Source organism: Copadichromis virginalis, linkage group LG4 (genome assembly GCF_057382275.1).
Source record: "Copadichromis virginalis isolate Kocher_CV1m ecotype Utaka linkage group LG4, C_Virginalis_male_GT1.1, whole genome shotgun sequence".
Classification (NCBI taxonomy): domain Eukaryota; kingdom Metazoa; phylum Chordata; class Actinopteri; order Cichliformes; family Cichlidae; genus Copadichromis; species Copadichromis virginalis.
In genome coordinates, this window is record NC_140621.1 from 29,084,184 (window position 1) to 29,111,129 (window position 26,946).

A 26,946-nucleotide genomic window follows, 5' to 3' on the forward strand; every position below is an offset into this window, starting at 1 on the left:
AAGATGTTTTATTGAGGTACGCGGCCAACCAACGAATCTGGGAAACATCCAAACACATACTTAACATTTTGAAGTCTTTAAGGTGTAAACAGTAGATGCTACGTGAAATTAGACATAATTCATGATAGCACATTTTTAGATGAGTAAAATCAAACTTCCAGTTATGCTGTGACAACACATTCCCCCTGGAATATGTTTTCAGGAGTGTGGTATTGTTTATGCTGCTGTCTCTCTGCCAACAAGGACAAACCGTAAGTCCACCAGCTGAAGTACTTCATGGTGAATTGAAGTTGCAGTTGAAGTATTTTTAAATACAACATCTACAGTATTACTATCAAGGAGACACATCTACAAAATTACAGCTTATTCAAATGACTCAAAATAAAGTGCTACTCCCGTGATGACAAGAGAAGTTTTTAAAGGAAAAAAATCACAGCTTCTAAAGGCTTCCACAAAAAATGCAGACTAAAAGGAATCAGCTAGATCCTTGTGCTCTGAAAAGGATGGGTGAACTAAAATGTGCTTTAATTTATTATTCAAATGATGCAATCTGTCCTTCAGTTCTAGATTTCTTTCACATTCCTGATTTTCCACACGCAAACTCAGGGACAAGGACTTTTTAAAAAAAGAAGAAGATTTTAAATAAATAATGACTTAGTGCGTAGAACTCTAAGCAATCTGAAATGTACTGGTATTAAAAAATGGCTTGACTTTACGTCAGAACTGACCAGTCACATCAATAATATAAGGACAAAGGAGGCCAAACGGGGAGTGGAAGATGGAGATGACAGGCTGACATTTGATCAATGATGACTCGTGCACCCATGGGTACAACACTACCTGCATGTACACTGACTCATAACGGTTCAGCACTCGTGTCATCCCTTTCACTGCACAGCCTCCTACTCCTCCTGTTTTCCTGTGTCCCTCTAAGCTGTCAGTGAAACTCCTTGTCATGGTCAGAAGGAACCCCATTGTGCTGTTGTTTTTCAGGCAGACTGCCTACAGTTTTTTTCCTCTTGTTTCAAGCTCTAGTGAACATGTTAAAATTCTGGGCAACGCTTGCAACATCCCACTGAGGCTCTTCAGCAGGTCCCTGCAGAAACCGGCGGGTTTATGCCCACCGAGGTCTTTCATGCGAAAAACAGCAGAACACCTTCTGCCACTTGTAACTTCTAAACTTGGTAGATGTTGACATTTTTCTTCCTCAGTGCTCACGACAAGCTCCCAAACAACCCCCCTAGTCTTCCTAAAGAGATTTGCCTCCCTTTTAGCTTTGATTTCTTTTACCTCATCTGTTTGTAAAATAGTAACACAACAGAATAAGGACGGTAGACAAACACAGCTGTGTCTCAAAAGTGGACAGACATAATCATCTATAAAATTTTACTTAAAAGAAAGGAACAATTTTCAGGCAATTCCTGGGAGTTCATGTTTTTGTTTTAAGGATAGTCGAAAAGGTAAACTCTGAGTCTTTGGGTAGATAGTGATGATCACAGGGTTTGACAGACTTTCATACCAGAAATTAAAAGATGCTGGACAATTTTTATAGCATACTTTAATTGTCATTTCATAATGAAAAGAATCAGTTTTTGATTTTTGTGTGAAAAACCTCTTCTTTTTGCACTCTCAAATCATTGAGTGCAGTCGTAACTCAGCCAGAAACTACAGACAATTTTCAGATCTGGTGTATTCCTTTCATCCTATCCTGCCGTCTGTCTAAATGGCAGTAGCTTTCCATAGCTGGCAGTGGTTGTTCTTGGCAAGTGCCTATTGTTGTAGCAGTCTACACGAAGCTGATATCAGTCCCCAGGGCAGAGACCCTGAAATTAGCAGATAGGAATGAGACACACGGAGTGGGTAGAAACAAGAAAAGGACACTGATAGAAGCATCATGTTCCCATGAGAGGATTCAGCCTCCTCCCACGCTGGTAGACGTCTTTTTGATGAGGAAAAACTAAATCTGAGCTGGCATCCAGCAGACATTTTAAAGCATTTTTGACCACCCTTGTCTACTAAACATCGATTTATTGGCTTTGAAAAGATAAACCTACAAGAGAACTAGAGCAGGGCAATTGCATAACTGCCCCCTCCATTAAAGGCTTACAATCAACCAGCTGAGCTGGAAACCATGTGTTTATGAGGGGCTGTGGTTCCAGATCCTTGCAGAAGTGTGTATTATGTTTTTAGTTTTTCTGTGTTTGGCTGACCAGTTGGAGAAGCTGGAGCAGTTGTTTAGCCAGGGGAATGAGGCAGAAGAGGGGTAGTTTTAAAATGGGTGCATCCCTGGGGAAAGTAGATGTGGAAAGATGGTGGTCTGTGCACAAAGGTTCAAATCTCCTCTATGGAATCAGCTGGGACCAGCCCTTTCTTCTTTCCACTGCTCAGCTTTAGAAACACCTCACCCTCTTCTCGTTTCCCCACACAAATCTAAAAGCAGGAAACAGAAAATAAGATGCTTTGTTTTCTAAGAGGAAACTAGAATAAAAGATTATTTTTACCAATATAAAAACTGTTTTTAAAAGAACAAATAATAACAGACCTTAAAAAAATCTGAAAGTTATTGTGTAAACTGCCTACAGGTTTTTTACTTGTGACTAAGCACTATGAATTTTCTCTTTGTGTGTATATGAATAAAAATCAGTGGATGAAAACTGATTGAATGTGACCCTGAAGGTCAAAAAACAATGTGGGTTTTCTTTCTAACGGTCTATACAATCTGGAAATGATGAGCCTTATTCATAGCAAAGACAAACAGACATAGATAATGCTGGTGCCAATCCTTTGATCGCTCTCTAACCAGGATGCACCCCACTTCTCACACAGCGTGTACTGGATTTGGCTTCAGTCCCTTGAAACCCTTCACAGGACAGGTTTCATGAATTGAGAATTGGAATCCTATCATCAGTGTATGCTGGGTTGCCATAATAGCCTTTTGATGGTTACAATGAAAAAACGGTGAAGCTATCAACAAAAATAAATTAAGTCTCAAACCAGTATTCCACCATTAGTATACCTGGGATTCCCTCACAGCCATGTGTCCTCTCTCTCGGTTGCCGGGATTGCCCTGAATAACCCGCCACACTCTCTCTCCGGGTCGGACCCTTTGCACAAAGTTGGCAGGGAAAAAACCAACTTTGTCCCCACATTTACCCTGAGGAATGAACCAAAACAGTTCAGTCAGCATTTAAACTGTATCTGGATGCCAAGATAGCTGTCACAGATTCTTTAGATCTAGTTAATGAGATTGCGCAATGATAGCCTGATCTGCGCTTACTGGCCCACCAGACTGCACTCAACCCAAATTGTTAGCTGACAATCCAACTTGATTGTTTTTCTGATGGAAAATCTGGAGTTTTACTGCTCCACTGTTGTCAAGTTCAATCTTAAAAGAGGATTGTTGGAAATCTCTATATCAGGGGTCTCGAACTCCAGGCCTCAAGAGTCGGTGTCCTGCAGGTTTTAGATGTGTCCTTGATCCAACACAGCTAATTTAAATGGCTAAATTAGCTCCTCAACATGTCTTGAAGTTCTCCAGAGGCTGGTAATGAACTAATCATTTGATTCAGGTGTGGTGACCCAGGGTGAGATCTAAAACCTGCAGGACACCGGCTCTCGAGGACTAACGTTCCCTACCCCTGCTCTATATAATAAACTGCCTGGCCAAAAACCCCCAAAGTCTAATGCTCTAATATGTCATTGAACCACATTTAGCTTTAGCTTTGATCAGAATTAGAATCACTTTGTAAAAAACAAGGAATCTGTGATAGTGTCGTGCAAAAAACCCAAAAACAAACAGTAATGCAGATATAGAATGTATGATATTTACAGTACATATAATTATACGTCTCTATATAAATATTAAAAATAAATACACAGACTACCCACAGATATAGAGATGACAGCACGTATTCGCTCTGGCATCATTTTAATAAAGCCATGCAGTGTCACAATATCTATTTCCATCCAGAACGGTGTATTGATGACGGGAGAGTTGGATTTCTGTCTAAAGTATTCTCCAGAACATCCCAAAGATGCTCCGTGGGGTTAAAGTCTGGTCTCTTTGGTGACCAATCCATGTGTGAAAATCCATGCGTTTTCACACTTGGAATCCCATGAATCCTGGCATTATAATCTTGGATTAGGCCCATGTAGTTCATCACATGGAAAAATCCATTGAAATACCTGCTCGTTCAGTATATTCAGGGAGTCAGCTGACCTTCTGGACACTTAAAACTGCTGTACCTAGACCTGACCAACTGAAGCAACCCTAGCTATTAATGCTGACCTAACAGGCTTGTCTGGTAGACACTATACATGATGGATGCATCACTACATCCACCTCTCTTATTACCTTGATGCACCCATCAGTCTGGAACAGGGTCAACCTGAAGTCAAACCACATGACCCTTTTCCATTGCTGAACTCAATCTTTTTATTCTCTAGCAAATTGAAGCCTTTTTTTTCCTGATTAGCTCTGGTAAGTGGTTTTCCTAGGGCTGCTATTTAGTGCCAATCCCTTGAATTCTCTTCGTATTATGCATGTGGAATTGCAATTACTTTTGCTATTAAATATAGCCATGAGATGTACTGTTGATCTTTATTTGAGTTCACCAAACGTCAAAGTGACCTCTGACCACGATCGTTCAAGGTTTTTTTCCAACCACATCTCTTCCTTAGATGATAGTTGGTTTTAATAATGCATTGGACAGTTCTCAGCCCACTTTTAGTAGTTTCAGCAATATCCTTAGTTGTTTTTTTTGTCTTCTTGAAACAAAGTAACATCTTTGTTGCCAAAAAAACTGTTGCCAAAAACACATTATTCACTGCAGTAACTATCCAGTAGAAGGCAGACAGTATATTGTTAAAGCCTGTTTAAAGTCCCCCAAAATGAGTAATTTGGCACCAAATATTCATTCATACTAGTTTTAAACAGTTTTTCTCAGTGAAGACTGACTGATAAGAACTGAACACTTTTATATCTACCGCTTCCATCTCATAACAGCAAAGCCCAAATGAACTTTTAGTTATTTAGTAGTATAATTGAGCAGGCACCTTTATTGTTATACCATCATAAACAGAAATGAGAGAAACAACACTTTCTAAATTAAAATTCTGCCTCATGTAGTGGCAAATCATCCCATTTTTGCTGTTTGTATAAAAAAGATGAAACATTTGTTTTCCAGGTGCGCACACATAAACAACAGATTTCATCCCTTTCTTGCCAGTGATAACTGGGCATACCTCATTATGCAGCAATGTTTCACAGTTTAACACCCTCTGCCTCAGGTGTTGATGTGTTTATTGAAGTGATTCACAAACTATACATTAGTAATGAACAGATGATTCACAGATTATACATAATTTAAAGGTTTCTTGGAATGAATATGTTGATGTGCTGCTCCGCTTTGGGTTACGTAAGTTCAAGCAAAAACTATGCTCACAGAGTGTACGCTAAATCTGCACTCTGGATGCGTTTTCCTTCTTCGTGAACTGAAACACACGGGCGCACACACAAATGCACATTTATTTCCATTGGGAGTTAGTGAAGCTCATTACAGACTCAATAAGGGCCTCTACGCGACTGCAACAGTAGCCAAGTTCATTATGTTAAACTCTTTTGGTAATTTTCAGAGGAAATTATGTTCTATTTTTGTCTGTGGCTCCTTACATGTTTGCGACAGGCAAAAATGGAGCAGGTGTTTTGCATTAAAAGCTTGGTTTAAAGACCTAATTTAACACATGCGCAGTATGAATGCATGTGCACACACATAAACACACACACACTTCTGAGAACTTGGGGAAAATAAAACACAGCACACACCAACATCACCAGGTATGCACCAACTAGCACACACAGATGTTTGCAAATGATTTATTACCCACCTTCCACCACTCCTCATTAGAGTCGTCAGTGACCTGCACCCGATCACCAGGACTAAAAGAGATAAGACAAGAGAGAAGATGGGAAAAAAGGGCATGAGAAGGGAGGTAATTGGGGTGGAGAGGAAAAAGAGACAGGGAGACAATAGAGGGAAACATGATGGGAAAGGCAACGGAGTAGGGGGGAAGAAAGGAGAGCTGATTGCAAGCACAAAATATTACAGTTATCTAACTACCACAGAAAGCTGTAGTGTACCCGTGGTAGCAACATTGTGGAGGTTAAAATTTGGGTGAGTCTTTGTGTCTCGCTGTAGAGGTGACAGAACAGCTGAAAACAAAGTCATGAGGTCTACATGAAATATAACTCTATAGTGTCTGCTGCAGCAATGAAGGCTAGGCCCGATCTGCAGCCAGCCTGGCCTGCATACTAATGATGCTACCAATTTTTGATGAGACTTCTCTACACATACACAGTATGCCCACTGTCCTAGATATACAGGGAGAAGCTGTCCCAATTGCATTTCGGTGCATTCTGCCTCCCGGATGTCTGCATTCACAGCTGCCCTATATGATCATGGTACACACACACACACACACACACACACACACACACACACACACACACACACACACACTACCATGTGAGTCATATTTCTTAGGTGACTGGTACAATTCTGCTCATGCAGCGTCTCAAAGGAGCGCAGTTAAATATTTAAATGCATCTTTTATAAAGGTTTTCGTGCCCTATATTGTCTATCTAACTAAGCATTTATATCTATATTGTATATTTCTAACAGCAGAATTAGACAACTTTAGCAGTTTCCTGGTAGTAATAGATAGTGGATAGTGGTTCTAACTTAACAATGCTAGTATTTTTATACCTTTACTGTTGCTATTTCAATTTTTAAATACTACATTTTACATGTACAATATTTCCTGACAATATGGAGGGCATCAGAAAGAGCAGATAGGTTTCTTTGTAAAAATCCTCACAATGCCTAGTGGTGAGATTAGCTGCTATTCAGTCTCAAAGAAATCTATGAAAAAAGCTACTCAGAGATGAAACGCAAGCCACTACATATGTATTATCATTGTAATAAGTACAAATGTTATCTAAATTCCATCCATTTCTGTCCATCTTTTCATTTTCTTTCAACCTCTCCCTTGAGAAGATGCCACAGCGGGTCATCTGCCTCCATCTCTCCATCACTACAACCATAAACCTTCTCTTTAGTCTTCCTCTTTCCCTCGTGCCTGACAGCTCCATATTCAAAATCCTTGGTCCAATATAACCAATATGCTGTTTTTCTTCTCTGTTCAAACCCTCTCAACCTTGTCTCCAAACTGCTCAACCTGAGCGTTCCCTCTGATATACTCTGATAATTTTCCCTCCATTCAGTCCAAACAAAAATGTTATCTTCAACTTTGCCACCTACAGCTTTTTTTTTTCTCTCTCTCAAAACTATACATCACAACAGGTTCACTCTTGCTGCTATCTGTCTGTCACAAATCCCTCCTGACACTTGTCTACACCCACTCCCGCTTCTTGAACTCTCTTTTTCACCTCTCTTGTCCACTGTCCATGACTTTGGATGGTTAACTCTAGGTATTTAAACTCATCCACCTTCACTACTTCCCTCTAATTCACACAGATATTCTGTCTTCCTTATCTCCGGATCATACCTCTACCTCTCTACCTCTGTCTTTCTCCTCCTCCCTACTCTTACTACAGATCACAATGTCATCTGTAAACATCATAATCCGTGGAGACTACTGTCTGACCTCATCTGTCTTAACCACTTATCCTAAAATGGTTGAAACCAGCTGGGGTGGAGCACATCCTGGCTGAAAGTGGGAAAGTGGCGGGGTACATCATGGACAGGTTGTCAGTCCTTACAAATCAAATCCAAATAAATGTAAATCCCCCCAAACCCACTCATTCTCATGTAAGCTGTGTGTTTGTGAGCCATTATAGTCAAACCACCTATACTCATCATCACTACAAATATAATACACACTGATTAGATAACTGAGATTCTCCCCACATAAAAATTATCTTTTTTTTAGGTGATTAAACTATCAAATTTCTGATAATAATTTTTGCAGAATTCATATCCATGTACTGGTTTGTTAAAATCGACCTGTCTGGAATATGGTACATGTTTTGACTTCTGCCATCCACAATGGTCTGATCTTACTTTCTTGTATTTGGGCTTTAACTTTGACAACAGTGCTCTGCTTTCTCCATCTGTTTTCTCTCTTTCTCTCTCTGATAATCTTCCGCTCTATGCCATTTCCTCTCATGCATGTCCTCCCTTTCATCTCTCAGTTGTTCAGTGTCTTTATCCCCTTCCCTGCTGGGAACACAGCTCAGTCACTAGTTCTGCGTGGGGACAGTGATGGGCTTTGAGTTTATAATTAGTCGTCCTTAAGGGCGCCCTGGCACCGTCCTTTGCAGATGGTGGGGACATTTTCATCCTGCAGGAACAACAGCCGAGGCAAAACACGAACAAAAACCGACCATATTTGCACACGCAATGCTAAAAAAAGCAATTGCACACAAGCACTCCTGGACATGCACACGCATATAGCTATAAAAATCCTTGCACATAGTCAGGTTGTTTTGCTTTTACTCACTGTAGTTCCAGGTCATTTGGTTCCTGAGGCAGAAACTTGTAGAGCGCTACATAGGTGTGGATAGAGTGGACTTCAATGCGCTTGGGCACCTGGTTACAGGGAGATGCAGGAAGGGGAGGCAGTGAGACAGAAATACACACTTGAGGAATAGAGCAACAAGGGATGAAAGTATGTACAGGTGGATTAAACAAAGCGGTACCTTCTCCTCTGCAGTCTGAGTTTGTTCGCTGCTCTCGTCTACCTCCTTTTCGATCTCTGGCTCGGGGATAGGATCATCTGGAATCAGCGAGAAAATGTCTTAAAAGTCGCTAATCACACACATAAGCACTCGTTTTATTGTTTTTGTTTTTGTTTTTTTACAAGCAGCCACAGTAATTCTCTCTCACGCACAGAAAGTTATGCGCGACACAACATCTGCATAGACACACATAGGCAAGGGCATGCAGCGCATGTGCATATCCACATACATCAAGGCACAGACACAGAGACGTCTTTACCCCCTGTCTCCTGAGTTAATTCTTCCTCCATGCTGGACTGTCTCTGTTGCCTCTCCTCTCCTCCCTCACCCTCAAATAAGAACATAGAGAGGAAGCAATAAAATATCAGCACCAGGAGGCCAGAGAGGATGCATTTGATAGTGGGTGACCTTGTTGTCAGTCAGTATGCTGGAAGTTCATGTATTCAACAGGTTTCAGAGATACCTGCGGTTCACAAAATGTGAACATTTTACATTTTAGCAAGCATGCACATTCTTTTCAGTGGAGAAGTTAGATGAGAAGCTTTCTATCAGTCTCAAACGTGTATAAACAGACAACATTTTGCAACATTTTGGTGAGGCGAGGTGTTTGGTCCAATGTTGAGCAGCAGTAAACATCTCTTGGCTGTTGCTTCATATTTGCTGCTTATAAGCTGTACACAGATCAGTCTCAAATATTTGTAGCTGAACTGTTACTTTCCGATATCGCAACATTTATTCAGGGTTTACAAGTTTGATTTAGATGGCTTGCAGCTGTTTTTCAGAGGATTCGGAGAGCTTTTTGAATTAGTCTCCATGTTTATATTATGACTAAAAAAGGTAGCTAAGAAGACAAGAATATTGTTATGTTAAAGATTTTCTTCCAATTTAATGGCTGTTCTGATAATACCTAATAAATCTGAATCTAAAGCATTCTTAAATATATTAACTCTTAATAATTCAATAAAAAAAAACCATATGCACCCTTTACAAAATATGGCTTAACAAGGGAATGTCACTGTCAGTTCTCTTAATATAATAAGTAAGTTAGCTAACGGACCAGTGTTGTTTATTGTGTCAAACACACGGGACTGAACTGTCCTCTACCCCCACCCACAGGCCTATGATGTCATACCAAGCTGCGCGTTGGTGATTCTGACAAACTGCCAAAACTGGAGCGACTCATCTGTGCCAAGGACGTCCCGTAGCGCAAGGCGGCATACACAGGGTCTACTCGCATCCGCGGTGCCTCTGAAACCACACACAGACACGTAAATTATTCACTAAAAGACTTTGGACACACTACAATCAGGGCTACACGCTGAGATTACACTGTACATCATGACTATTGTGCCTGTGCCAATCTGGAGGAACCAAGGGGTTTAAATATAACTGCTGTAACAGTCAGTCCTGAACCAAAGTGGCCTACTTTAGATCTGCGAGGACAGCAGCCAAAAATTCAAAAGAAAATGAAGACATTCCAATGAATTAACATGCTTTGATTTATTTAACTTAGTGGCAAGAGATGTGTCTTAGTTTAATAGCTTTAACAGATGTGAAACTGTAGAAAGAGTAGAAAGGGAATAAGAGACGAAATGTAAAATATGGAAATCTTCTGAAAGTCTTCGCTGCTGCATTTCATGTAGACAGCAGTGCTTGGGTGCTATCACACTATTTCTGAAGTTGGGAATTAGATTTTTCAGCTCTTTCCCCATCCAGCTCAACAGAAGGAGGGTAGAGGGATTTTGCTGCAGGGCCAGATGTGTCTCAGTGTGCGTGTGCCTGTGCAGGATGGAGTTGAAATCACCTGTAGTTTCATACCAAAGTCATTTCTTCTGTATACAGAAGAAATTGTGCAGCAATGTGTTATTTAGTATGATTAAGTCAGGTATTTAGAGTCGATAAAGCTCATTACACTGACTGAAGAAGGTATTTCTGCAGAGAGAAGTTAATTGCAGATGAGTAAATGATGGGATGGGAAGCCAAGCTTAGAGACTCTACACTCCACTGCTCCATATAAATAATTATTTTTTTTTAGATCCTTAAGGTTTCTTTTGAGACTGGAAGGAGAGTTTTTATGTAAAGTAGCTTCAGGTCTGTTTTTATTATAATGTTGTTAATTATCAGTTAACTGATAACATTCTGACCCGAGAATATCATCAGTATCAGGTTCTCTTTGGCAGATTTAACCTTAACATTTAAACAGAGAAATCCTTTTCACATTCATCACATATGAATCATCACTGCAAGACTGCAACGTAGACCGTTAAGTTCCCGCAACTAGCAGACTCATAAATGAGGTTTAATATGAGAACAGTAAATTGTGGCCAGGAGGTACTTGATGGGAAATTAAGGGGGTCTGTGAGTAAATACAAAATGAAAACTGTTGTCTGATATGAATGTGTGTAAACATTTTACCAAGCCTTTTGTTAGCATAATTATGAGCACACTGTGTAATGTGTGATTGTGAGCTTGGCAGGTTGCACTCTCAGCTGGCCCTGGCAAAGTCCCAGGCATCATGGTGCTGAGCTCGAGGTGATGATGGAGTTGTAGGTTCATTGTACCCTGACTCATGAGTACTACAAGCAAGTGACAGCATGGGGCGCCGACCCTGATGTGAGTCATGCATTACGGCAGATGACTGTGTCACGTTCAAAGGTGTTCTTCCAAAGGTATGACAAAGAAAAATGAAGCTGCATTTCAGCGGTGACCATAAAAGGAAGAACAAATTTAAGCACTTTGGTCCAGTGGTTGTAAAAGCAACTCGTACCACTATGATTTGGCCTTGAGCGGACAAACACTGACCTGAAAACTGATTAAAAATATAATTTTCTTTGAAATTTATTCCCAGCATTTGCTGAATGAAATAAGGTGGATGTTTGTGAATTTGGGGTTACCATCAATCAAAAAAGTGGGCAGCATTTCAATGTTTATGAATTTTTAAACATGCAACTGTGGTACCTATCTAATAAATTAATCCTCTTCACCAGTCCAAGGATATACAGCACAACTCATAAACAGAGATATAAAAACATAAACATTAGAACTTATAAATATTTATTCACATACTTTCAGCGTAGAGACGGTCCATCACCTCCAAGTGAAACTGAATTTGTCTCCTTCTCTTTATCTTTTTCCACTTCACATTCGTCCGTTGCCAGGTGAGGTGAAGACATTTCTGTTTTTTATTACATTACAAGCAAAAGTGCAAAAAAAAAAAAAAATAGAAAAATCGAAAAGTAAAACCCAAAAGGCTGGACAAGAGCAACGTCACGAAACAAAAGCACAGGGACACAAGCAAACCCAACCAGCGGATTCACTCATACAACCACATGCACACTCGGACTGCGCTCACCTTGGCTTGGCTGAACTTCCTTGACGACAGCCAACTGGTCATTGACGAGCATTGGCGAGCTGAAGTTTCGCTTGAATGCTCCCGACTAATGGAGGGGAGAACAGAGCACAAGGGATTTTATAAGCTGCCATAACTTCTTGTTTATAGACTCAACACATAGCTCAACATATATCTCTTTGTAGTGCTATTTGAGCATTCATACAGAACACGTACAAAATGTAAGTGAAACAATTAACTGAGCTCACTTGCTCCAGGAAAGAACAAAATAAGCAAAGCCACGTATGAGCTCTCTCTGCTGCTAATCATGAACAATAAATTCACTCAACCACTACTTGTGGCCGCATGACTTAGACACAGACACGGACATGTGATTCTCCGTGTGTATGTGTCAGCACGACTGCAATTTCACACCGAATTAAGCACAGTGAGAGTTTCAGCTGAGATATCGGTTTGTCTTTGCCTTGACTTGCAAATGAGCCACTCACTTTGTCATATTATGTTGAAGAGAGAAACACTCAGCGGATCAAAGGCAATAAGTGGCTACCTTTGTTCTCCACAAACACACCCAGATTGTGCTCTGATGATATTTTAGCTTTCGCTGCCCTCATCATTACCCTACCTTTCCCCCTCTCTGTTTGTGCACTGCTGTCAAACTGCACTGAGCTCTCTTCAGTACAGCGCTCTTAAAATTTTCCAAGTGGCTCTCAGAAGGTCTCGCCTCCTGCTGCATGCTAATGTCCTCTGCTTTACACTAGAGGATAAACACAAAAGCTGTGTCTGAAATCACTCCCAATTTTCTGCCTAGTGAATCATACTCACCTTCTACCATTGTCCTTCAAACAGTCATAATATTACATTTTTCATGATAACAAAAAAAAAAATCCACATTGTAACATCTAACCGTTACGCCGCAAGTGTGCGAAATACTCTTTATGTAAGCAGTAGTAAAGAAAATTAAACATTGCTAATGATGGCCCTAAAAGGATGGTGCAATGATTAATTGTTTTATTTCAGTAGCATCAGCACTTCACAGCTTCAAAACAGCACTTTTCCTTCTGCCATATGCATCTGTGTTTTTTCAGCAATTTAACTGAAACTGCACATATGGTGAGCAAAAATGACTGCCTGCAGGTCAAGAGTGTTTCAGTGTTTATACGTGTGAGTCTGTGTGTTGATGTAATAAATGTGTTTGATGTGATACAATACTGATTCATCTGTGGGGGTTTTTTTTTCTTTCCCATTAACGCTGTACCTAAAGCTATTCTATTAAAAAAATTAAATTAATTGCAGAGTGCACAGGGTTTTGTGGTCAGGTTTTCAATTCATGCTTGTAATCCAAAGTGTGTTGGTAATATGACAAAACAATGATTGGAGTTGTGAAACTGAACATCAGATAACAAATCAGAAAATAAAATGTCAACCTCTTAACAATTTCCACATTTAGTCACTTCTTTGTTGCAAATGTGCGAGCATGTTGCAACATGACTCGAAAAATAAGGCCTTCCCTAAATGTCTTCTATGTTAATGAGGTCCACAGCATGAACACCATGCATATTTCCAGTTAACGGGACTCTTGTAGTCCTACGGATCACTCTAGCTTTGCACTCTCCTGCTTTGATTAAGAGCAATGAGGAGATGCAATAAACTGCATATATGGAGGTTGTTTCATTGCCCCTCTGGGCCTCTATGCAGGCCTGTGAAAAACTAAGTAGAGCCCATGATTCAGTTGCTTGTGGAACCACCTTAAGCAGCAATAACTTGAAGTAATTGTTTTCCGTATGACTCTATTAGTATCTCGCATCCATGTGGAGAATTTTGTCTCACTCTTCTTTACAGTGTTGCTTCAGTTCATTGAGGTTTGCGGGCATTTGTTTGCGCACAGCTTTCTTATGGTTCCCTTAAGGTCTGGGCTGTGAATGGGCCACTGGAATGCTTTCATTCTTTTCTTTTTCAGCATTTCTGTTGTAGATTTGCTGCTGTGCTTGGGATCATTGGGATCATTGCTCTGTTGCGTGACCTAATTTCAGTCAGACAAGTGGCCTCACGTTTGACTCTGGAACACTGATATACGCGCGAGTTCATGGTTGAGTCAATAACTGCAAGGTGCCCAGGTGGCTTCAATGGCTACAAAACAAGCTGTTCACCACCATGCTTGATAGTGGGTTTGTGCTGATATATCCAATATATCAAATATAAGCCACGCTGCCATGTTGATTTTAGAGAGAATAGGCTTTATTGTGGCAATCTTCCAAAGAAGCCATACTTGTTCAGTCTTTTTCTAATTATACTGTCATGGAGTTGAACATTTAATGTGCTAACTGAGGCCTGTAGAGTCTGAGATGTAGTGCTTGTTTGTTTTTTTTTCGATTTTTTAAAATTTCTCTTGGAATGAATTTGCCGGATTTGCACTCATTGAAAAATTGCAGCTTTGTTTTAAACCCACCTGAATGTTCCAGACCAGCAAACTGCCAAGACTTCTTTTAAACCGCTTTATGGTGATTATCAGTTTATTAAGTACACTTAGTTTTCCACAGGACTACCCAGAGTCTCATGTCGGTGTGTCATTTGGCTGTATGTTAACACGTTTATTTCAATGAATCACTGAAATATTTGCTTTCTTGCCAAAAATGAACACGAGAAGTAATAAGTAGCCATTCTATTCAAACAAAGCCAATGCTACTTTTTTATGTTTCCTATTCATTTCACAGAAGAAGATGGTTTATCATAGCAATAGCCTGGCATGAAGTGCAATGGAAAAACATGAAAGCAACAATCACTTTCCACTGAAGAGTGCTAAATCAGGGAACAGAATCAGTTTAAAAGAGTTGAGCAGACCGAAGTGTGCAGTTAGTGACTATGCTGAGAGAAACTCTCAGTGCTATAAATGAGGGCAACATCAAACTCTTGGTGTGTGTATTTCGCACCTTCCCGTGACACGGCTGCTGCGATAGTTCTGAGGTGCACCACAGGTGAGCAGCCATCTTGCACGTTTTACACCGTAGAGCTTGTTTGGAGTTTCCTGCAGAGTGGGATAAAGAAGAGAGAATGAAAGCAGGGGACACTGACATTGAAGCAGTCACAAAAAGAAAAAAAAATCAGCAGGCGACAGATGTGCACTCGGCAGAAAGTGCTAACAGAACAAAGTGGCCCTTACATCATATGTGCAGGTTTTTCTCTGTTCAGGTGGAGAATGAAATCAAACCCTGTCCCAGTTTTATCAGGCTGGCACTGCAACCAGAGCTCACACTAACAGCTTCATAATGAACAGCTCTTCTTGCAAAACAACTTAAAGAGATTGGAAAGCAGCTGGACATATTTTAATTATAATCGATTTGGCATTGAGTAATTTACGTTTGTATTTTTAAGTGTTTGAGAGCTAAAGTCTCCTGAGACTCCAGTTGTTTTCTTCCCATTTGTTATATGTTTAGAAATCCTCTTTTCATGTTTTAGGGATTAAGGAGTTGAGTCGTTATTATCCTAGAAAACAAAGATCACTGATTTCTGAATTTGTCACAGATGGGGATTATATCGACAGGTCTGTATTAGAGCAGAAACAACAATCAAATAAATTGGGTTGCTCAAGAAAAATAGTGGTTTTAGAGAGAGAAATAAAATTAGTTTAACAGCTTATGAGAAAGAGGCTACACTTTGTTTCGGGACTGCAGAGATAAATCTAGAGCAAAGTGATGCGTTGCATAAATAAACCCACTAAGGATGCAACAATAAATTTTCAAAAAACTGCACAGGAGCAAACACGGGGGAGCAGGTTGGAGACTGTAATCAGTCACAGTGACAGGAAGTAGATTTAGCAGAAATACTAGAAGCTAGTAGCACTTAGAGGTGAACAAAAGCGCACATCTGCGCTAGAGCTATAGCAAAGTCCAGATCTAATTGAATGACTTAAATCGAGGAGAGAAAAAAGAAGGAAGCAGTGAGGTGAGATTTAAAAACTTCACTTTTCTCAGGAAATCATTATTATTTTGTTTATTTGTACCACTTGAGGTAATTGAGCACCTTAAATATGCTCGTTTTCTGTCTGATATGGAGCTGTATGAGAAGACTGACACCACATTTGTAGTCTCTGTGCTTTCAAATCTGCAAGGGTCTGCATGGATTTAAGTGAAGTAAATTTAATGGTGAGTGGAAAGTTCCACAATTGTCCAGATGCACTTGCCCACTTGCCTACTTCCAACTAGATTTGGGAAAAAAAAGAAGTAAGACCAATTACTTGTCCAAATTTTCTTGCTTGTTCATATGACCAACTCTCTCATCTTTACAGGAAATTTAAAATCACATAAGTGGTAATAAATCATAGGTCCTGAATAATAATTTTACACAAAATTCAAAGTTTTTCATCTAAACTCTTCAGTCTTTAGTTTTCATGAGTAAGTGTATCACCAAAGACCATGTCCAGTGAGAATATCAGGCACCTTACCTACTATCATGTGCTTGCAATGCTGGCAGTTGGTGGGCTTTCGAAAGATGTGGTCCTGGAAACAGTGGGTAATCTGGGGTCGGGGAGGCTTGGCGGGGAGTGATGGAGAAAGGCTGAGTGAGGGCGAGTGGGAGGAGATGGAGGGGTTGGGACTGCGAGATGGTGAAATTGATGGTGACCGGTCACCAACAAGTGGGGAGCCAGGCATCAGAGGGGGGGACGGAGGCGGCGGGTCCGTGATGAAATCCTGGGGCAGGCGGGCATCGCTGTAGGACCTTTGGAAGAAGTTCTCCACGCTCTTACTGCGCATCATGGTCTTGAAGGACAATGAGCGTTTTAGTCTCTGGAGCTGCACCCACGGACACACATCGACAGACATAGGGACAAAGATAATGCATTAAAAATAAACACGAGATAAGCAAGAAGCAATAACAAATGTCCAATGTGCCCTCAAGACAGCACAGACAATATCCCGGAATCCATAAACATCACACTCTGTTCAGATCAGTACACCTTAGGGAAAGAAGTTGACTCATGTAAAGCAATATCACCTCATAAGGAAACAACACATTAATAAAAGAGCTGCCTGTCCCCTTCAGCGAGATCGAATTCATATTTTTAAAGGGGTGCTTGTGCTTTTGGTTGAACAAGATAAGCTTTTTCTTATGTGTATAAATTGTACTGGCTTAGTGGTAGTGACAGAAGGACTCTTGTGATAAAACGAAACAAGAGTTTATTCAGCCCGATCATCTATCAACAACCCATCACCAGGGCCCTTAAAGTGAGCGCCAGCTCCACTAAAGAGGCCACACGGTTGCAGTGAGCACAAGTGGTTCAACTCACACACCAACAACATGTGTGAATACACACAGGTAAAGGGTTATTATGCAGCACCCAGACTTTTATTACAGAATAATGGTGCTTTATGTACAACGTGTAGTTTGGCATCATGAAAAAAGCAAGGACTACCCTGAAAAGAGCATTGTCTGGACTGTAAAAATAGCTGCTTTAAAGCCTGTACATATTGTATTATTAAGCATCAATATGCAGCAAGGTCCCCCTGTAGATCTGCAAGTTGCCTATGCCATCGAAGCTAATGGAAACCCATATCAGTACAGATCTTCTGAAGTTCTTTACAAAAGATAAAGAAAGTTGATTAGGAAGATTAGGAAAATGAGAAATAAGTGTGGCAATTCATATCTGCAAACATTCATGAAAAATGCATGCCAATGCAGTATAAGAGATAAAATCCAGATGCTTTAATATTATAACAAGCTTGAAAGTCAGTATGTGGTATGGTCCGAGCTCTCTTACACTAGTTTTCTTGTCATTTCTTTAAGTATTTTTCAGGAAATGTTTCTCTGGGCTTTTTTAAGGACGTTTGAAGCTCTTCTTTGGATGTTGGCTGCCTTTGGTTCCATTCTCACTCAAGATGATCCCACTCTGTTTCAGTAATGTTAATATCCAGGTTCTGGGGAGGCCAATCCATGACTAGTGGTGCTCCAATGTTTGTTTTTCTGTCCAAGTATAGTTTTACTGCATTGGCAGTGTGCATTGGATGCATCTCTCAGGTACTCTGTCAGGTCTTTGCTTTCTTCAGGACTTTGTGTTCATCTTCTGTAGAAAGCTTTCAGAACTGACATTTTTTCTTTTTTTCTTGTCATGCTTTCTCAGGTTTTTTTAAGGACAATCTACACAGGAAGCAGAAATATTTTAAATTTTGGCTAATCGCTGTTTGGAAATCACCTTGTTGTTAGAAAAATACAACTTTATGTTTGTCAAACTGTGTCATTTTTAGCATTTTTCATGGACTCAAATAAAGAAATGGAATAAAATTACACTTGTTTTGTGTTTTGTAATAGGCCGATAGTAACAAAGTGCCTAAAGATACAATTTAAAATTAGTTCATTGCTAAGTTGTCTGTTATGTCTAGACAACACTGGTTCATACCTTGAGTTTGTGCTTGAATGATTCATAGTTCAGTGTTAAATGGCTTAACAAGTAAAAAACACTCCTATGAAAATGGTCAGGTACTACCACTGGGCAAAAAATGAGTAAAAAAGCAGCCAGTGTCCCAAGACATGTTTGAAAGGCTGCCAGAAAGCATAGACAGGAAAATTACAGAGTTCAGTTCTTTATAGTGTGCTGTCAACACCATATGTGCTGGATGGTACCTCTCCTCACTAAGTTGGAGAAGTGTCTTTTATTTCCAAAAAGAATATCACATTTTGACTGGTCACACAAGAAGACAGGTTTCTTTTTTTGCCTCAGTATAGCTTAAATTCCCCAGAGATGGTTGCAGCATTCCTGGATCATATTTACAATTTATTCTTTGTATGGTAGAGTGTTAACTTGGATTTGTGGATTTCTCTGCCCACACAGCCTTTGCCTGAGTCATGAACCTCTGCCCATCTTTGCTTCTGAGAGACTCATCCTGGACGCTCCTTTTTATACCCAATCATTTTTCTGGCCGGTTACCAGTTAACTTTTTAACAGCTTTTGCAGGAACACTGTTACATTAGGTGTAATAACCAAACCAGTTCTTTAAGTTCAGTGCATTTCAAAATCTTAAGAGTCAAATGATAAAACATCACATCAACAGGCATCACATCAGTTATCTACAGAATGCCTAACATTGATTGACTAGATAAATGAATGGTTCCTGACATTTGCCTCCAGCTCTATGTACGGTTGATGATGCTAGTTTCCCAGGGGACAGGCAGACATTTGTTACAATGACATGCGATGGAAGGGGTAACGCTGTGTGAGGGTGTGGTCACGTCGCAAGGAAAGAACGGATGAACACAGACAGACGAGGAGACAGATCATCAGCAGGCTACATACACTCTGCGCACATGCTCTGTCTGTCTGTGCTCATTCTGCTCAGCACCAAACATAATCACTTAACAGGGACATGTTGTTTACAGCTCTGTGAGTCTGGGAATAAGCTATGAAGACAGTTTGTCTATTTGACTGTGTGTCTGTGTGTGTGAGGAACACATCGATGCAGCGCAAAAGAAACAAAACTGTAGGAGTGTAACTGAATGTACATTTGCACACTCCATATGCTTCCTCTATTTGTGAAATTATTTCCCTTCATTAGATTACATTGATGAAGATTAGGTACGCTGTGGACTACTACAATTCATTATATCTCTGTTAGACATCTCTGAGCACCGAAGGGTGTTATTCTTATCTTTATTTTTTAGAACTTTGAAATAAAGTACGCCGCTTTGTAACCAACTGCTTCGTTAAATACATATAATCTGGGCAAGGACATTTTGCAGGATTTGCATTTCTTAGCTTCTGGTTGGGGATTTAGGGTTTCTTATTGTAAGCTGAATCGCTGCAAGTGTTCGTTCACCTATTTATGGCAGCTTCTTGACACACAAGTGTTGTTAGCTGCAGGAAATGTGCAGCATGTCTTCTATGATGCTTATAGATGCATGTTCACAGGCGGGTAGCCTGGATGCAGGCAATTAGTGCGTTGGATATGTCCATGTGTTTTCTGGGTTTCACTGAACTATGCACCACAGTGATCCTAATGCATAACTTAAAACTTTCAGTTTGGGAGATTCAGTTCAATTCAATTTTATTTATACAGCGCCAAATCACAACATCAGCTGCCTCAAGGCGCTTTATATTGTAAAGTAGACCCTCTAATAATACATAGAGGGAAAAAAACCCAACAATCATATCACCCTCTATGAGCAAGCACTTTGGTGACACTGGAAAGGAAAACCTCCCTTTTAACAGGAAGTAACCTCTGGCAGAACCAGGCTTAGGCAGAGGTAGCCATCTGCCCTGACCAGTTGGGGTGAGGGGAGGAAGACAAGACAAGAGACATGGTGTGGAAGAGAGCCAGAGATTAATAACAAGTAATGATTTATTGCAGAGAGGTCTAAAGCCAGAGATGCCTTTTGCTTTGTTGCGTGTGATCTTATTCTAGTCAGATTAAAAATGTTAAAAAAGTTATCATGTAAGGATGAACAAGCATCTAATTTATGCTTACCAAATAAATAATGATTAACATCTAATGATCTGTTCTCGAATTGCATTAGTAATTCATTTTTTTAATGAGGGGTAAAATAAATTTGGTGTTGAAGCAGGTACAGCAAAACCCACATGTTTGCAACCTGGTAATATTTTCTCAATAATGACTTACTAATGTAAGCAAAATGATTCATGAAACATTACGACTTATCAACTATATAATGGGGTGGAATATATTTTTAATGATGTTAACAGTACAAAGTTGTTTTGACTTCATATTTTATGTGCAGCATCACAGCCTTGAGCAGAGCTCTTTCAATCAGAGTGGCTGAGTGCTGGCATAACAGCTCCAGCTATAGAGCACATGTCTCAATTACAGCTAATCTAATCATCTGTCAGTGTGCGGGTCTGAAAAGCATTCCCGTTTTCTTCCATTTGAACATTATCTGAAAGAATAATCCTTCTGACTCAAGGCCGATGTGACATCAAGTATGATGTGGAGCTTCACTGCACATTCATGTGCACCACCGCACATGAGGTGAGATTCTGATATCGATGAGTCAGAAGCGATATATGCCACACTTTAGTCCCAGATTTATAGCTGATTATTTATTGATTATTCCTTTTATGAAAATCCCTGTGACCTGCAACGGGACCTGCCTCAGTCTTCTGTCACTTCTTCCCCAACTGCACTTCTCCAAGTAATACTCAACCCGTTTCAGCTTAAAAAGACGCATTTGGATCAAGTCTTGCCTGCTAATGTTCCTCCCTCAACGTTTTTTGTGACTCATACATGACTAATAATGTGATGCAAAATGCAAAATATTGCACAGATTTACACACATCTGCAGAGTCAGTCTTCTTTGAGCAGCTCCTATCTCACTGCTGCAAAGCAGACTGACGAGCTGTCTCAGCAGACCTGTAAAAGCCCACAATTTTCACATCTTCGATCCGTATTACAACAGACCTCTGCCTTTCTCACATGTTGCCAGCATAAATGTACAAAATCAATTCTCCACAGCGGAACAGCGAGGATTGACTAGTCATAATTCAATGATAAGACTTTTATGTCACTCGAATACCGCCATAAAAATTTAATGGGGCCAGTCTGAGATATTTATGGGATGCTCCAGTCTGCCCAGAGGTCAAGACTCAACAACAAAGCCTTTGTCCCACTGGGAATATGAGGATAATATAGGCACTCTGGAATTTGGTGAGATGGTCTGAGTGGGGCCTGCATCACATGTTTTCAGTGTTTAGAAATGTAACACCAGTAGGATTACTATAAGTCAAAACTCTATAGGTGTGCAAGGGTATGTGTGTGTGTGTGGGGGGGGGGGGGGGGGGGGGGGGGGGGTTACTTATTTCCTTTCTTCCCCATCACTCCTGAAGTGTGCCAATTTTCTGCTCTGCCATCAGCAGTAGTAAAGAGAACGTGCTGCACGGATTGGAAAAAACAGTTACTGCAATTGATCCATGCCTTAAGTCAAAACCAGTATTCAAGTCTATATGACCTTAAATCAATATTTTAATTTGTCTACCCTTGAATTTCCACTTTAATCACTCCAGCTAGTTGCGCTATAAAAAACGAGGTACATTTCTTTTCTTTTTTTTTTGCAATGATGCACGTCATAGTGACTGACCTTGTTCTAAGTGAGGATATTTCAGCCTTAAGAAGGATAACCGAGTTATAACTGCGCTCTGAAAGACACAGTCTCCTGGCTCCCTCCAATTCTAGGTCATCAGCAGAATATGTCATTTCAGAGGAAACTGTCACCATCAAATACCAGGTACATGGATTTCAGCATATAATTATTTTCACTGTGTGGCTTCAACTCTTCTCCGACAGTTGTAACCGAACAAACGCGAAGATTTTACTAAAGTGAAACACAACAGCGGGAAAAAGAATCACATAGAATAAAAATATGAGCGAGCAGCTGTATTTATGATTACAAGGAGCACATGTGGAGCGGTTTTATGTCCCAACATTTCTCGGGTTGATCGAAATTTCTTATTATGCATGGCATCCTGGCAAATTCCTGCTCTCAGTGCATGAGAAAAGATGCATAATCACAGGCTGCCTCCTACGTTCTGCTACTATCACACATGCATGTACACACCGTCAATCATTTACACACACACACACACACACACACACACAATCACTTTCAAGGACTGTTTAACAGCAGAGATGATCTCTGTGGAATAGCAGTGTGGAGTATCTTTTGTGCTCCTGTAGGTTTCTAGTGTCCAGTATTTCAGCATCTCACACTTTTCCTTGTAGTGTCACATTAATAAACATCACAGCAGTGAAGGTGTTACACTGATTAAAGACGACCTTGGCCCACTTCAGCTTCCTGATTTGACTTACTTACCTGCTCACATCTATCTGATCTGTGTCATATCCCCTTCTGAAGAAAAAGCCAAAAGTGTGAGCGTCACTTTAAAGATGTTTGTACATCCGAAATATAGCGAAAACACCAGAAATCATGCACCTGCTAGATGATTAGGAAGAGTTCAACCTGAATGGCAGTAATGACTATGGCCTGTGTGAACATGAGCAGGTGCACATGATAAAACCTGCTTGCTTTATGACAAATGATGACTGCTGTATCCATCAAAAGTGATGCAGTGAAATGTTCTCTCCCATTCGATGCTGTCTTCGATGTCTTCGATGCTGTCTTCACAGCAACCACTCCTTTATCCTTAAATGAATTAAAAGAGATGTCGATAAAGACGGTGCTTTTTCTTAGAACCATCTACATTACAGAGGTGTTTATTACCACCTGGGGTAAAAACCCAAATCCATTTTCTTTTAGTCTGACCATGAAGTTTGCGGTTTGGGTGGTAATTTCAGTTAAATGTCTCAATAGTTTTTTTATGGATTGAAATTTGGCACAACTTAAATTTTTTCCATCAGGATAAATTGGTGACTAATAATGTAGTAGCACCATTAATAGAGCCTACTGCACTTCTGTTTAGTGCTGCTTCAGTACCACTGCTGAATTTAGTAAATAGTGCTTAACGTGCACACTTGCATCACCTTTTTGAGTGTACCAGTTTTTACACAACCACTAGCTAGACTGGAGGCTCTATTTCTTTCTTTCTTTTATTATTATTTTGGTTTTAAATACTGCTTTAATTACAATCCTGACGACTCTGATATTACAACTAACTGGTTGTAATTTAATCGAGACCAAGACTATTTAATCAAGACTATTTTAGTATAAGAACACATAATAGGCTACTATTTAAAACACACTTCCTGGTTGTCTGTTCCCAGTTGATGTTTTGGACAAAGTGAAAACAAGGTGATACAGCTCAGCCTTGTTAAACTGCCTTTTCCTGAATAGCCAAAAGAAAAAAAAAGTTTTTTGGACGTTTCAACGTAAAAAGAAAGCCATCCATTACAAAAAGATACATTTGAATGTAAGCTCTTTAAGATTAATTGTAACTTAGCTTTGAAACTGAGACAGTTCAGCTTCACTGTAGGGAAAGCCAGTCACCTTTCATCTCTCAGTCAGCTGCATATGTGTGTGTGTGTGTTGTGCGCTCACATCCATTTAAGAGGGTTTAATGAAGAATGCGAAGTGGACACACGGATGGATTGTGGGAGTTGTAATTACTCAGCAGGCAAGCTGACAAACAAGTATATCAACCAAAAACATGTTTACGCCTTTATATCTCTGCGCTCAGACATCATCCTGTGTGTTCATCCAGGAGAGAAGATGTTTACCTGTGCACCTCCATCACAGAAAAAGCTCCCAAAGCATCAACAGCCCAGAGAGATCAAACTGCTCTGCACAAAAAGAGCAACACTATAGGCTGATGACTGCTACTCGGGCATCTAATTGGCTCCACCACTCACATTTCTGCCAGGCTTGGCAATACACTACAGATTATTGTTGGGAGCTGGAGAGCGATACTGCGCTTCCTCTTCTCATAATCTTCTGGCACTGTTTTCCTCTGTTCTTGATTTACGATATCCATCTTTGGTGGGATTTTGCTGCTGGTGGATTTTGGGGAGCATCTGTTACCTCTTTCGTTTCCTCCCTGTCATTGTTGTCTAATAAAAACCATCACGGACACATGACTATGTGTCTGATTAGATTCCTTCAAAAATGTCACCCTGTAGCTGTGTATTTTTATGTGAGGAACAGCCTCCAGAGCCAAGCTGACAAAAACTCTGCATTTTTACTTTGACACTTCAATGGCCAGGTATTTAATTCATTCGAAAGGATGAGTTCCTCTAGCATAAAGGTTGATGGTTAATTTTGAATCTATCCCACACCACAGAGAACTCAATAGATTGAAAGACCAAAGGCAGATGATCAAACTGATGGGTTTTTTTTTTTTTATTATAGAGGGCTGTGACACGATGAAGCCAGAGCGAACCGGTGAATCATTTGAATACCAATCAGTCCAGCTTGGAACAGGCTCACGCCCAGTTTTCACCAGTAGCAGCTGGTGAGAAGAGGAGAGCTGGAGTAGAACGCCTGGAGTAAGTGGTGTTAAAATTGCTTGTAACAACGTCAACTTGTATGCTTTCAAAGAGGACATCAAACATTTAGATGAAGCACAGAGGCAGTCTGAGGCTGGTGAAGTATGTGACTGTGCTGCACGAAGTGTCACTTTCCTCCAAACATGTCAGCAGCGTGCATGTGTTTGTGTGTGGGTGGCATAAAGAGTCATAGGGTAGATTTGACTTAGGGAAAGTTGTATCAAGCTGGTTGATCTTATGTGTCCTTCCATTAAGAAGCAGACATCGGGAAAGCTTCCACAGCTTGGAGGGCAGCCCCAAATCTTTGTTTATATAGCTGAGTGAACAAATTAAATGGATTCATAAAGACACTCTGAAAGGGCATTTGTATCTTAGACATGCACACTAGTAGCTGTGTATATGACAGACACAAAATTCACATAAGCAAATGCAGCGTCTTATTTATTGCAATATAAACTTGCTGCCAGCATAGAAGAAACAGCGTGAGTGCTGCAATGTCCGCAAAAAAACTGCAGCTCATCAAAAAAGAAGCAAATTAAAATAACAAATGGACAAAAGCATTAAACACTTCCATTATTACATGTTGGTTTTGCTGCCTAATAGTCATTAAAAACACACACTTGAACCCTTTTGTGTGCGCCTGCTTCTAATGGATTTTGACAGAAAGAGAGACACGGGGAGACAGTATGACATCACACCTGACGTGTGAGGTTACATCTATAGTGACGCAGTCGTGATGAATACTACTGCAATTGTGTTGTTATTAGTATTACATAAACGGTGGAGATGCAGGTGGAGAAAACCATCAAAGGAGAAGAATACACTTAAAATGAATAAAATAAGTCTTCTTATTAATAGTTCAGTGTGTGCATTTAACTACTCAGCAAAGTCACTCACTTATGTCTACTGATACTGTTCTTTTTCGATTCGTTAGGCACAAATACGTGTATGTTATGATCTGTATGGCATCTGAAAAAGAACCAAACTCCAAATTTAGGTACTTGCCTTGGAAGTCACTGGTTGGATGGGCATATTGCTTGGAGAGCGCTGGAGCTCCGAGTCGCACTCCATCTCATTGTTTTCGGTCATAATTGGTGTAGAAGTGGGAAGCGTCGTTCGAGACACAAACAGTAAAAGTTTTAACTCCTCAAATAGAGTCCAGTCGGTAGAAGATTTCCGGATTTAGCCATTTAAAAGACTGACAAAGTGTGACAGATCCACATCAGAGGGATTTGTGCGCGCCTCAGGGCCACCGACTCCACAAAACACGTTTCTGGGTTTATTATGATCTGTGAGAACAGGTTATAAATTCACCAGCTGTTAATATCTCATTTATGCCACGTGAGGATGGGTATTCAGGAAACGGCTGAACCTTGCGTGTGGGTAGTCTTTTGTGTCGCCCGCTGACGCGCACCGGAAAGCTCCAATGTGGCACAATTCCTCCGTCCTCCAGGTGCAAATACGGCTCAAATCAGCAAAAAATGTCGCTGTGTGAATATGAGAATGTCAGCGAAATAAAATCATATCCAAATCGTCATCAGCTTGTGTTCTGGAGGAACTCGCTAGGTGTAAATCCAAAGCGAACTGTGTCCTTCACCGCTGCACAGACTTAAATTTAAGCGCATTCTGAGGCACGCCTTTCCATGCGTCTGAGGCGCATGATTGGGGCATTTTTATTTGTTACAACTCTACCGGGATTCATTTAGTCTAAATCAAGACTGACGGCCACGGGCGGAAGCTTATTCAAAACCCAAATATACATTAGCTTAAAATTTTCTCTGTTCTGGAGTAAAAGCAAGAGCAGCACTTCATTCTGCTGCTCGGATTTTGCGTCTTGAGTGTGTGTGTGTGTGTGTGTGTGTGTGTGTGTGTGTGTGTGTGTGTGTGTGTGTGTGTGTGTGTGTGTG

At 40.4% G+C, this 26,946-nt stretch overlaps 1 protein-coding gene across 2 annotated transcripts; it reads right to left on the reverse strand.

Moving 5' to 3' along the window:
• LOC146711767 (SH3 and cysteine-rich domain-containing protein 2-like) lies at window positions 1-26,946 on the reverse strand. Of its 2 annotated transcripts, XM_085454749.1 has the most exons (11): window positions 26,045-26,946; window positions 16,546-16,894; window positions 15,035-15,129; window positions 12,111-12,195; window positions 9,891-10,006; window positions 9,018-9,087; window positions 8,720-8,796; window positions 8,521-8,609; window positions 5,887-5,938; window positions 3,017-3,154; window positions 1-2,430 (listed from the first exon to the last, which is right to left on the reverse strand). In XM_085454749.1, exons 1-11 carry the CDS (start codon window positions 26,126-26,128, stop codon window positions 2,332-2,334), a joined length of 1,254 nt encoding a protein of 417 aa, XP_085310875.1. In that variant the 5' UTR covers window positions 26,129-26,946; the 3' UTR covers window positions 1-2,331. The 2 variants fall into 2 exon arrangements, with proteins under 2 accessions (XP_085310875.1, XP_085310876.1); XM_085454750.1 differs by lacking the exons at window positions 9,018-9,087; window positions 9,891-10,006.

Bases quoted from the DNA above. Each gene is read 5' to 3' on its own strand.
- LOC146711767 (XM_085454749.1), bottom strand. From the start codon at position 26,128: ATGACCGAAAACAATGAGATGGAGTGCGACTCGGAGCTCCAGCGCTCT. The intron at 9,088-9,890 runs GTATGACATCAT...TTCTTATTTGAG, and splicing joins AATCACCAACGCGCAGCTTG to GGTGAGGGAGGAGAGGAGAG. The intron at 5,939-8,520 runs GTGAGTAAAAGC...TATCTCTTTTAG, and splicing joins CCAAATGACCTGGAACTACA to TCCTGGTGATCGGGTGCAGG.